The sequence below is a fragment of the Arachis hypogaea genome, chromosome 15 (genome assembly GCF_003086295.3).
Source record: "Arachis hypogaea cultivar Tifrunner chromosome 15, arahy.Tifrunner.gnm2.J5K5, whole genome shotgun sequence".
In the NCBI taxonomy this organism is placed as follows: domain Eukaryota; kingdom Viridiplantae; phylum Streptophyta; class Magnoliopsida; order Fabales; family Fabaceae; genus Arachis; species Arachis hypogaea.
Window position 1 is genome coordinate 7,615,829 of NC_092050.1, and position 12,372 is coordinate 7,628,200.

General features: G+C 36.8%; 3 protein-coding genes across 4 annotated transcripts; 2 read left to right on the forward strand and 1 right to left on the reverse strand.

Annotated features, from left to right (window-relative positions):
* Positions 1-2,290: 2,290 nt before the first annotated feature.
* On the forward strand, positions 2,291-4,119 carry LOC112748468 (cytochrome P450 81E8). Its single transcript, XM_025796699.3, has 2 exons — positions 2,291-3,254; positions 3,378-4,119. Exons 1-2 carry the CDS (start codon positions 2,367-2,369, stop codon positions 3,993-3,995), a joined length of 1,506 nt encoding a protein of 501 aa, XP_025652484.1. The 5' UTR covers positions 2,291-2,366; the 3' UTR covers positions 3,996-4,119.
* A 309-nt stretch (positions 4,120-4,428) lies between these two features.
* On the reverse strand, positions 4,429-6,389 carry LOC112748469 (uncharacterized). Of its 2 annotated transcripts, none has more exons than XM_025796702.3 (4): positions 5,586-6,389; positions 5,396-5,494; positions 5,146-5,319; positions 4,429-4,673 (listed from the first exon to the last, which is right to left on the reverse strand). In XM_025796702.3, exons 1-4 carry the CDS (start codon positions 5,817-5,819, stop codon positions 4,632-4,634), a joined length of 549 nt encoding a protein of 182 aa, XP_025652487.1. In that variant the 5' UTR covers positions 5,820-6,389; the 3' UTR covers positions 4,429-4,631. The 2 variants fall into 2 exon arrangements, with proteins under 2 accessions (XP_025652487.1, XP_025652485.1); XM_025796700.2 differs by having other exon boundaries at positions 5,146-5,322.
* Positions 6,390-9,547: 3,158 nt separating this feature from the next.
* On the forward strand, positions 9,548-11,926 carry LOC112747806 (probable receptor-like protein kinase At5g24010). The gene has a single exon (XM_025795997.1). It carries the CDS (start codon positions 9,548-9,550, stop codon positions 11,924-11,926), a length of 2,379 nt encoding a protein of 792 aa, XP_025651782.1.
* The last annotated feature ends 446 nt before the right edge of the window (positions 11,927-12,372 follow it).

Sequence of the window (12,372 nt, forward strand, 5' to 3'; positions counted from 1 at the left end):
GAGCTCTTTGATCTTAAAGTGACTGGTAGGAGATATACTTGGTATAGAGCAGTTCAGGCTGGCAGGGACTTGGCTAAAAGGTTGGATAGAGCTATAGTTAATGAGGCGTGGATGACAATGTTTCCTGAGGGTTATTCTGAAATTCTTAGCAGGCTTCATTCTGATCATTGTCCTATTTTAGTTCGTTGTCATGGTAGCCCCAGAGTGAAAGGCTCACGTCCTTTTAGGTTCCAAGCTGCGTGGGCAACACATCCTTCTTATAAACATGTTATTAGTAAGGCTTGGAATCAAGAGTTTGGAAGTGTTACCGAAAGGCTTAAGATGGTTCAACAGGCTTCTTTAGCCAATTAATTTGGTTTTGTCTCTTTTTTTTCTTTCTTTTCTATTTAGTCACCAAAAAAAAAAAAATACTAAGTGTACATTTTAATCAACTATTAAGAGATTTTCTTTGTTCAAGAGAGTTAAGAATTTCTTACTATTGCTAATTAAGAAATTCTTAGGTTTTATTGTATCCTGGGAGAGTATTGTCATTAACCATATAGCAACTAAGTGTGGAGACAAATATCTCTTTAAAAAAATGATCTAATCGTGCCTTGAAATCACTATACAAATATAAAATTTTGTCATCTTCTCATACCATATACCCAACAAAAACTATATAGGCTGATATGCACATCAAAATTGCAGTTTAAGCGTTAGTCACATGCTGGTGGAATACAAACTTGTATTATAAACAGTGTATAGTAGCAGATGATTTTGAAATAGTTAGATTCATCGTCCTCCTAAAATTAAATCATTTCCATTTTGTAGTGACACTTATTTTGTTAAAAGAAAACAAATATTATTATTGTTAGTATGTAGGAGATGATTTTCTCTAACTTGAACTATAGGGTGTATCATATATACATAACTAATTATTATATTTTTGGTCCGAAAAAGAGTAAAATTTGTCTACCTTAATACCCACTTTTAAATACAAATATCAGTACTATTTTGAATGCACTTAAAAATTTTGTGGTTAAAATGGTACATCACTGGCAATAGTTATCAGAAAAAACAAGTCATACTATTTTCAGTGATCTACTATTAAAGTAACATTATATATCCTCACTTTAAAAAAATAACAACAAATTAAAGTATTTTTTATTTATAATTTTATTTAGTAAAAATGTTGCGTGACCAAGTTTTTGTTAGAGAAATTCGAAATGGAGGGAATGATGATAATGCGGTGCGGGTCGACTAAATGCAACATTTTACTAAAATAGCTACCATCGAATTTTTTTAATGGCGAATTTAATGCTAAAGTTTGCATCTATTTTCTCGTTTTTTCTCCAAATTATTAGCGGCGAATTTATTATTGAAAACGAAAATTTGCCGGTAATGATTTGACATACATGACGAATCCCACACAAAAAATCGTCAGTAAATTTTTCAGTAAACCCAATGCTAATGTGCGATGGTAAATTTAACGGTACTCAACATTTTTCTTGTAGTATTTCATTTGGAAAAGAGATTACGATTGGGAGGTTAAGACTAGAAGACTGAAAAACAGAGATTAAATTAAATTAAATTTGTATATTATATTTAGTGTAAAATATACTGGATTGAATTATATTTAGTTTAAAATAAATATAAAAATTAGGAGAATAAATTTAGAGTTTGAAAATTTAAATGAAGATATTTTTAAAAGATAATGTTATTAAAATTTGATTTTTGGTCTCCAAAAATTTCAATTTTTTAAAGGGATTGAAATTTTATGTTTTAAAACTAAAATTTACAATTCTTTAATTTCAGTCTGTAGCCACCAAATAAAATACTGCATCACAGTTTTAGTCCGAGCCTCAATTTTTAAAAATAAACGCTACCAAAAAAAGTTTATAATCTATTAAAAAAGTAAAAATTATATTTGCATACATTCTGAAATATAAACTATCCAAAAGTTACAAAATTCATTATTATTTATAATTAATTTAACAATCATTTTTTAATTACTATCCACATAAAGATATTTTATAAAAATAATAATCAACTAATAACCATGTATTTAATTAAATTAATTAGTATAATACATATTAATATATTAATAATTATTTTCACGCAAAGAAATCTTTACTTTATCCAACTCCAAATCAAAGTCAAAGATGGTATCTTAATCTTTGAGGCGTTGACCTTTCTTGGGTAGTTTCGTACTATCTTGACTTTCTCTAAGTTGGAATATTATTCATTTTCACATACTACACAGAATTTGAAAGTTGGAAGTTGCAACCATATATATATATATATACAAATTAAAGAGCTACTGTATTATTATTACCACTTCACGTCAAACCCTACATACAGAGCCAAATTTATTCAGATAAAGCATAATGATGGAACTTTCGTATTATAACTCTCTTCTTCTTCTCCTCGTTGTTTTCATCACTTCTTACAAGCTATTCACAAAGAGATTCAAAAACCTACCACCATCTCCACCGTCTCTTCCCCTAATCGGCAACCTCCACCTCCTGAAACCACCCGTCTTCCGCACCTTCTACGGCTTATCACAAAAATACGGTCCCATTTTCTCGTTTCGCTTGGGTTCCCAACTCTCCGTGGTCGTTTCCTCCGCCTCCTTGGCCGAAGAATGTTTTACCAAAAACGACATCGTCCTCGCGAACCGTCTCCGTTCCCTCAAGACCAAGCACCTAACCTACAACAACACCGTGGTGATAACTTCGCCGTACGGCGACCACTGGCGCAACCTCCGCCGCATCTGCTCCCTGGAGATCCTCTCCACTCAGCGTCTCAACTCTTTTACGGGAATCCGAAGGGACGAAACGGCGAGGTTGATCCGGAGCTTGAGTCAGGGGTTAGGCGAGGGTTTCACGAGAGTTGAAGTTAGATCGAAATTGACGGAGCTAACGTTCAACACGATCATGAGAATGGTAAGTGGGAAACGGTACTACGGGGAAGAATGCGATGGGACGAGTGCGGAGGAGGCGAAGAAGTTCAGGGATGTGATGGATGATATGGCGAAGTTCGGATTGAGTTCGAATCTTGGGGATTTTGTGCCTGTGGTTCGGTGGTTCGATTTCAGTGGTGATAATAGAAAACTCCAAATGATTGGTGAGAAGATGGATGCTCTGTTTCAAGGGCTGATCGATGAGCATAGAAGCAAGAAGGAAAGTTCAAACACCATGATAGATCACTTGCTCTCCTTTCAAGAATCTCAGCCAGAGTATTACACCGATCAAATTATCAAAGGGCTTATCATGGTCAGTCATCTATTCTTTGCGTATTAATTGATGATTAAAAATGATAATTAAGAGATTAGCACATAATTTGAAATCTTAAGTGTTAATGACCAGACCATTATTATTCCGTTTGCATGGGTGTAGGCCATGATGGTGGCTGGAACAGAGACTTCGGCTATAACAATAGAATGGGCACTGTCGAATCTGTTAAACCATCCACAAGTGTTGGAGAAAGCAAGGATGGAGTTGGACACTCATGTTGGACAAGAGAGGCTCTTAGAAGAAGACGACCTTACCAAATTAACCTACCTTCATAACATAATCTCTGAGACTTTGAGACTCTACCCTGCAGCGCCAATGCTGTTGCCTCATCTCTCCGCTCAGGACTGCACCCTTGGAGGCTACCATGTGCCACGTAATACTTTGGTTTTCGTCAATGCGTGGGCCATCCATCGGGACCCGGACTTGTGGGCCCAATCTTCAACTTTCATGCCTCAAAGATTTGCGAATCCTGAAGCCAACAATAACCCTTATGCCTTGATGCCGTTTGGGATGGGGAGGAGGGCGTGTCCTGGCTCCGGCCTGGCCCAGAGAACCGTGGGCTTGACTTTGGGCTCTTTGATACAATGCTTTGATTGGAACCGGATTGGCGAGGAAGAAGTTGACATGACAGAAGGACACGGAACTCTCATGTCAAAGGCTATTCCATTGGAGGCCCAATGTAAAGCCCGTCCAATCATCACCAAGATTTTCTCTCAATGAGATGTGTATAATGTATGATTGTTTTCCATTGATTTATTAGCTTTACTTTTAAATTTTAACAAGAAAAAGAATGTATAATTTTTATATTTGAGAAATCTATGAAGCTTTTCCTATTTATTAACAAGTTAAAGTGGTTAATAATGTTCATTTGTTGGCAAATTACAATTAATCAGATGGGAAGTGTATATGAAATAATGCTATACATCTAAATTTTTTATTAATTAAGTTCAACTAAATTAATCTAATATAATAAAATTTAGTTATAATTGATATTATTATAAAATTTATTATTTAATTTAGTTAAATTTAATTAAAAAAATTTAAATGTATAACATTAGTCATATATACGAGATATGCTTGAGATTTGTTAGGCAGGTTCTAGATTATGGCACTACCTTTAAAATAATTTGAAATTGGATTGAATAAAAGAAAATACAAACCTAACACACATGATTGTGTTGCCCTGAGGGGCCACTTTTATTAAATTAATACGAGTGGATGCATAATTGCATATGGAATACACTAGAACAATTAGTGTAGTAGTATTAATATTATGTGACAAAAGTCACAGTATATCTCGTTCTCATCTCCAACGATACAAAAACATCATGGTTTTTCTGATAGAGAGGGGCCTAATTAAGAACTGTCGCTCCGATTTGGCTTGAATGAGGTGAACACCTATCCCAACATATATAAAAAAGACAGACAATAAGGCTTTTTTGCATACCTTCTTTAATTTATCATCAATTAATTTTAATATAAAAATAAAGAATATACAAAAATAAGACCTATAATATTTGAAAAAAAATACATTCAAATCTTTGACTTTTGAATTTTTTATTGAGTTTAAAAGACTCAAATAAATAGAAAAATTGATTAATCTAAATTTAAAAAGAAGAGTTTTAGGGGCGAGTAACTTTTGTGATTTATAACTATTAAATAGTCATTAATAATGATTTTAATGGTGTAAGATTGATGTGAAATTTTATCCAATAATTTTTTTTTTTGTTGGTTATATGCTTGCCAAAATTTAATAAATGGTTGGCCGTAGACTTTTACATTTAAAAATTGTAAAAACCTTTCCTTTCCCCTATTTATTAATTTTTTTTAAGAAAAACAAAGAGCAATAAGAAAGGAATGAATGAATTACTTGATGGTGTTGTTGATCATGAACATTGGGAAGCCAGTCATTAGTGGCAGGGTTGCATTTGTAGCCTCGTCCTGCTGGCTTAGTTTCATGAGCAGCGATTACATGGTTCTGTGGAAGCAAGTGATGTATCTCATAAGCTCCTTCCGTGACCACCTTTATAAACCCAGTCCCTGTCTGCTGAAATAAGAAAAAGTTAAAAAGGAAATAAAAGCACAAGATAAAGCTAAGCAGGAAGTGAAGTATGAATTACGGCGTGATGCTGTTTGTCAATAGATGCTAACTTCTTGTAATACTCGGTTTCTACAAACTCATCCTGCGCATCTGCCCACCCCTCCTTAAAAACTATATCCTGCCAATAGTGAAAGGCATCATCAGAAACCAATGAAGAGAGAGAGAGAGAGAGAGAGAGAGAGAGAGAGATGCTATAGAGAGGGAGAGACATGAGATTGAGACTGGAGAGAATGAAGCTTGTGTAGCTCGGGTATGGAATTAGTGACATGGAGGTCAACGGTGGGGTCTTCTTGATCTGGTTCGCTTCTGTTGGGTTTGATGGGTCGTTTGGGAGCCAAGGCTTCGAATTGAGCTCTGATCTGATCAGCGATCCTCGCTTGCTCATCAGGGTCAACAACCTCGTCGCTTCTACTGGGCTTCTTCCATTGCCCCTGCCCCACCATCGTTCTCCCTTTTCGCTTTCAGTCGCAAGTCTAATGAATTTATTTCTTATTTATAGAGAGAGTCAAAGACAGGGAAAGTAAAAACTAAAAACTGTGGGCCTTCAAACCCGCGGCACCTCTGTATGTGTGATGCTGAGTGCTAACTCAAAATATGGGATCGTCTCATTTTAATGGGCTTCAAATAAGCTCCTCCCTCTCCCACCCAATCTTTTTTTCATTTTTCCTTTTTCTATTTTAGTTTTTAAAACTACATTAATTAGGGGTGTACATGGCCCAGCCGGCCCCGAACACTTTAGAGGTTAATTTAGTATGATTTTATTGGGTCTAAGGCCGGATAAGGGTCTCAAAAATAGATCCGATCATTATTTCGGATCGGATCCGGACATAGTTCGGGTCACCCGAACTCGGTCCGGTGACCCGGTCATCATACACAATTAATATTTTGTGTTATTAGTGATGGATGATGGTTATTCTTATGTGGAATTTAAATATTGTAAACCTTAATATTTTGTGTTATTAGTCATTATAAGATTATAAGTTAATGTTTTATGTTTAAAATGCATAAGACTTTACACTAATGCATAATATTGTGTTATTTGTATTGATTTAAATATCCGGTGTTATTAGACAATATTAGTATTGATTATGGTTATGCTTTAATTTTAGAGAATGGTTGATTCTTGTTATATTTTTTTAAGTGAATTTTACTATGTAAATTGTGAAATAATGGTTAGAGATTAGGTGATTTTTACATGCTAAAGACCTGATTTTTACCCGATTTTTACCCGGTTTTCACCCGGCTCGAAGGTGCGTAGGTTTCATTGGGTTTAGAATCGGATTAGAGTCTAAAAGTTAGGTCCGGTCTATATTTCGGGCCGGATCTGAATTAAGCCAAATCTAATATGACCCGGACCATGTACACCCCTAACATGAACCATAAAAATATTCTAACTATAAATCTATCACAAGCCTTTATCTTATTACTTTTGTAGGCAGTGGAATTGTGGAAAGGGAGTTCATAAAACGTTAAGTTTTGTAAAGTCCATAAGTGTTTTAGCATACTTAAAGTCAAAGAGACAACTTTACTTGAAAAAAAAAAATACTCCACTGCCAACGAAATGTTGTATAAATAAAAATTACTAACGGTCCATAGGGATTTAGCTTATTACTTTCTGTTACAACTAAGTGAAATTCTCGTTATACTGTACTCAGCAATTATATTGAATGATTCTATACAAAGAATTTAATTACCATCACATGACTCAGGCTTGCATCGGCTACTAGCTTCTTTATGTCGTCATGAACGTAACAGAAACACGAAGGACTTGTTCTTAGTGATCACTATCAGTCACAAAATTCAATAACCAGGTCAAATTTCATGAGGAAGCTACCTAGCTAGTATGCGTGTGGAAGCTAGTTCCGTGGGAGTGGCAACATGCACCCTACCGTATCCCGTTGCGAATCGAGTTGGATACTCTATTTTATTCGATCAACCCGTACTCTATATATGTATATGTTATATATTTATATAAAAATATTTTTTAAGTAGATGTTGAACTAAAGACCTATATATCAAAATCTTTAGCCATTAAAAAAATATTATTAATTGATAATTTAATACATTTTTTTTAACATAAAAGTCATTTCTATTTTAAATTATTATCAAGTTATATAATAATGTTGCATCTTTTTGGTAACTCGCGAGTAGGGTCGTATACCCGCCAGTTAAGAACAAGTGGGGTTATGATTGCGATATTCTCAACTCACGGGTAGAGTAGGGTTGAATTTATATAAAAATCTCAATTCGCGGATAGAATTAAGGTTGAATCTAAACTGTTCGTTGGTTCGTTGAGTCGTTTAGCTATGAGGTGTAATGAGAAGGATTAGGACCTGAGTGCGGGTGTTGAGGTGGGGAGTTGCGCTAGTGGGTAGTCAGTTGGTCGGCGGGTGGAGCCACCTGCAAGGACACTTTGATACTTAAGTTATTGTCCGTACGATGAGGCGGCTAGATTAAGGTAATGGTGACGTACCTGAGGAGAGGGGTAAGTCCCTCTTCTTTATTCCTATTCGTTTGGGTGGACCCTCCTTTTATTAGGGCCCAGCCCTTCAGAAGCTTTCACCAGCTGTCCAGATCCCTTATAAGAGATTGGGTCACGTGATGGGTGTCTCGTTGTATGGACGGGACGCGTGTTCGCTTGATAGATCTCTGACTCTTGTTAGGTTAGGCCAAAATAGTACCCCCAATACGTCAAGGCGTGAGACTCATGACTGCCGCATTCACTTGCTCGTGTTCTCGTGAAAGGTAGTCTTTGCCTAATATGACTTCGTTGGCGAGGGCTCATGCTTCTAATATTTTTCTTGCAGGCGGGGTTGTCCTCAACCCATGCTCGAGATCGTCGTTTCGATTATCGCGCTAGCGACATTAAATGCACTTAGGAAAGACCAATTTTACTCCTAACCTTTCGCGCTTCTTCTTTTATGGTTACAGTTACCACCTTTGCTTTACATTACCATTTCTATTCTTCCCTTTCTTTTCCATAACTATCACCGCCACTCACTTCTTTTCTCTTCTGCGACTGTTACTTCCATCTCTGTCCGTGGATTTTATGCTGCTGCTGCGAGGGAATCGCCATTGTCGGCTTCAAAGTGAGGCCAGCTCGAGATCGCCATCCTTTTTGGCTCACCCTTGAGAAAAAGAGGTGCATCCCAACCTACTAAAGTTTTGGTGTCGGCTTTAACTACTTAATAAAGTGACCTACTAGAACATAGGTCAGCAGAACCAGCAGATTGTTAACATTCTGTTGGCTGTGTTTAGCTCTAGTCCCCTTAACCCTCATCTTTTGATGGGTGACCGGGGCGCTAGCCGAAATTGCATAGGTAAGTGTCGGGTATTCAATCTCTTTATTATTCTTCCGTTTTCTCAATTTATTTACTTCTATTTTTCTTACGCCTTGGTAACTTCATTTAATTTTTCTTTATAGTTGAGATGGCCACTGAAAAATTATCCTTAGTCACTTGATGACTTACTTTTTTTCTGATGGAGACGATGATGCCCTTAGCTCCCGCAAAGTTCGGGATGAGGTTTTTCGGCCCGAGGGGCCGGTGCCCGACCCCCAACCTAAACCCCAGCCTAGACACAGTGCTATCGGTGAGGTTGACCATGATAAGGGGGTTGTCATTGCATCTTTTTGGCAATCCGCAAGTAGGATTGGATACTCACGAGTTAAGAACGAATAGGGTATAAGTTGGGATATTCTCAACCCGCAAATAGGATATGATTGAATTTATATAAAAATTTCAACCTACCGATAGGATTAAGATTAAGATTAGATCCAAACTCTACCCTAATCTACTCATTCTCACCCCTAAGTCCCCTTAAGTACCGAGACTTTGTTTAGCAAAAAAATCGCAATCATGTAAAGACTCTAAGCCTAAAAAAAAATTTAGTGTATTAATCATAATTAGAAAGATGATTAATTTATTGAACAGTGTGGGGAGCAAAGACTTGCTCTTGGAAAATGACCCATGTAGAGTCCACCGAGACTTGTGATTCTGACTGAATTTTCAAGTGCTCCATGACAAGAAACACAACCTTATTTTCCAAACAAAACCGTGTTCAGATATTATCATATTTTACTTAATCTCATGTTGTAGCTGACCACTTCACCCTCTTCCTCCATAATCACAGTTTTTTCTAACCAAGCAATTCTCTCTCTCTTTTTTTTTTCATGGAAACTCTTCATCAGTACCATAAAATTCATGCATCTGTTTGTGTAGTCCTGTTTCTTCTTCTGCAGTTCCAATCATTGGCCTTCACAGTCCCAGATAATTTCTTCATCAATTGTGGCTCGGACACCGATGTTACAGACAACAATACTGGTCGAATTTTCATTGGAGAAAGAGAAACAGAAATGGAAGCATCTTCTTCTGTTGGTTTCATCTTCCCAAAACATGGTAGCAGCAGCGAGAAAGAGAGCAACCATTCACCAACACCTCCTCTGTATCAAACAGCAAGGCTTTTCCATGCTGAATCTGAATACAAGTTCAGAATTGAAAAGCATGGGTATCATCTTCTGCGCCTCCATTTCTTTGCTTTCTCTTCTTCGGAAGGTAACCTCTCCTCTTCTCTCTTCAATGTCTCTGTTCCCGGGTTCTTCCTTTTGAACAATTTCAATCCTCAATACAACAAAACCTTAATAGAGGAGTTCTTTTTGAGCATCAACACCAACAACTTCCGAATCACTTTCTCTCCTATTCATCCAAATCCTGCATTTCTAAATGCGATAGAACTCTTCCTTCTCCCCAATACTTTCATCCCAAAAGGAAGATTTTATGACTACAATAGCATGGTGTTCCATACGAGTCACAGGCTCAACGTTGGAGGCTCTGATATCAACATGGTGAATGACTCGTTGTGGAGAAACTGGCAAATTGATGATCATCCTTCTGCTGGACACAAATTTCAAAATACTAGTCCAATTCACGAAGGAAACTATGCTACTCTTGCCCCAAGTCTTGTTTACCAGAGCGCAAGAGTGATGAATAGTTCAAAGAATCACTCAAAACTTTCCAATATAACATGGCAACTTGATGTCAAGAAAAATGCTAAGTATCTTGTTCAGCTTGATTTCTGTCATATTATTGGAACTCCGGTTCTGAAAAATTCACACTTCAATGTTTACTTCGATAATAACTTGAGTCACCGGATCACTCCTTATGATCACTTCAACAAAACTTGTGTTCCTTTTCGTTTGGAATCTGTGGTTGATTCGGATGACTCTGGAGTTTTCAAAATCAGCATAGGACCTGCCCAGAATTCTCCACATAAATATGCTTATCTGAATGGCCTGGAGCTAATGGAAATCATTGAGAAAACAAGTCCAGGTCCTATGCCAGAAGTAAAACAGAATCATCCTTCGCATTCTCATTCCCATTGGTATTGCCATTTGCTTGTGCATTTGAAACTGTTGGCAATTCTCGGAGCTGTGGCTTTGGTTTCAGTTATAGCAGTTGTGTTCTTTGTGTGTCTGAAACCCAAGAAACCAAAGCATGATCAAAGTGTTGATTGGTTGCCAATGGAGAAAAAAAGAGGAGGAGGAAGCTCACACTCTCATAGCAGATATGGTAGCAGCCATGGCTCATCATCATCATCATCTTCACGTTCACATGTCCCAAACTTAAACAAGATCCCTTTCGATGAACTCCAAGTTGCTACCAACAACTTCGACCAGAATTGGGTAATTGGAAAGGGTTGTTTTGGAATTGTATACAAAGGACTTCTCAACAATGGACTGAGGGTGGCAGTGAAAAGAACAGAACCAGGGTTACTACAACAACAAGACCTCTTGGATTTGGAAGCGGAGATCAATATTCTGTTGAGAATTCGCCATCGCCACCTTGTTTCCTTGATCGGATATTGCAACGAGAAGTCAGAGATGATCCTTGTTTATGAGTACATGGAGAAAGGGACACTGAGGGATCATTTATACAGTTCCAAGTTGTGTTGGATTCAGAGGCTTGAGATTTGCATTGGAGCCGCCAGAGGACTGAATTACCTTCACAAAGGTTCTTCCTGCAGAGGAATCAGCAATGTTCATAGCCATGTGAAATCTAGTAACATATTGTTAGATGAGAATAATGTGGCTAAGTTTTCTGATTTTGGGCTTTCAAGAAAAGTAGGCCCTTTTGATGAGAACATGAAATGTGATGTGTATTCCTTTGGAATAGTACTTGTTGAGGTGGTGTGTGGAAGGGTGGCTATGGATGCAAAGTACTTGGCTGCTGAATGGGGAAGCATTTGCAAGAAGAAAGGGAGATTGGAAGAAATAGTTGATCCTTGCATAAAGTGTGAAATAGATGGAGAGTCTCTCACAAAGTTTGGTGAGACTGTAGACAAGTGTTTGAGAAAGAAGGCTTTTGATAGGCCTTGTATGGGTGATGTCTTGTGGGACTTGGAGTATGCATTGCAGCTTCAGAGAGGGGCAATTCAGTCAAAGCCACATAGTCTTAATAATACTAATACTATTGCTTCTTCTAAGACTCAAGAATTGGCCATTCTCAAGCATGATCAATTGAATTCACCAGTCAACTATTATTCTGGTTTGTAATCACTAATATTTTTTAATCTTTTATTATTTTTCATATCTATCATTAAATTATAGTTCATTTTGTATTGTTATTGAGGAATAAAGCATCGAATCTTTGTTCAAATTGTCCCAAGAGAATTAGAAGAGATGAACAATTTAGAATGTATATTGTTTTTAAATGGGACAAAATTCTTTGTATTGTTCTTAAATACAGAGTGATACATGTGAACTTTGTAATGAACATATTCAATAATTGAAGCTATAGATTATACGCATGGTCACTTATATTATTAAGTGGGGGATCAGTAGTAGTCATGCTCTCTCTCATTGAAAAAGTAGTGACATTCTTATTCGTTAATGAATGATTCATACTTCGAGTGACACGTGGGAGTTCATTCATAAGTCTTCATCAATCATTTTTACTTAAAATATGAAGCACAAGTTGAGGAATATATACTTGGTTTATA

Bases quoted from the DNA above. Each gene is read 5' to 3' on its own strand.
- LOC112748468 (XM_025796699.3), top strand. From the start codon at position 2,367: ATGATGGAACTTTCGTATTATAACTCTCTTCTTCTTCTCCTCGTTGTT. The intron at 3,255-3,377 runs GTCAGTCATCTA...GCATGGGTGTAG, and splicing joins TTATCAAAGGGCTTATCATG to GCCATGATGGTGGCTGGAAC.
- LOC112748469 (XM_025796700.2), bottom strand. From the start codon at position 5,819: ATGGTGGGGCAGGGGCAATGGAAGAAGCCCAGTAGAAGCGACGAGGTT. The intron at 5,323-5,395 runs GTAATTCATACT...TTCTTATTTCAG, and splicing joins TTGACAAACAGCATCACGCC to CAGACAGGGACTGGGTTTAT. The intron at 4,674-5,145 runs GTAATTCATTCA...ATGTTGGGATAG, and splicing joins ATGATCAACAACACCATCAA to GTGTTCACCTCATTCAAGCC.
- LOC112747806 (XM_025795997.1), top strand. From the start codon at position 9,548: ATGGAAACTCTTCATCAGTACCATAAAATTCATGCATCTGTTTGTGTA.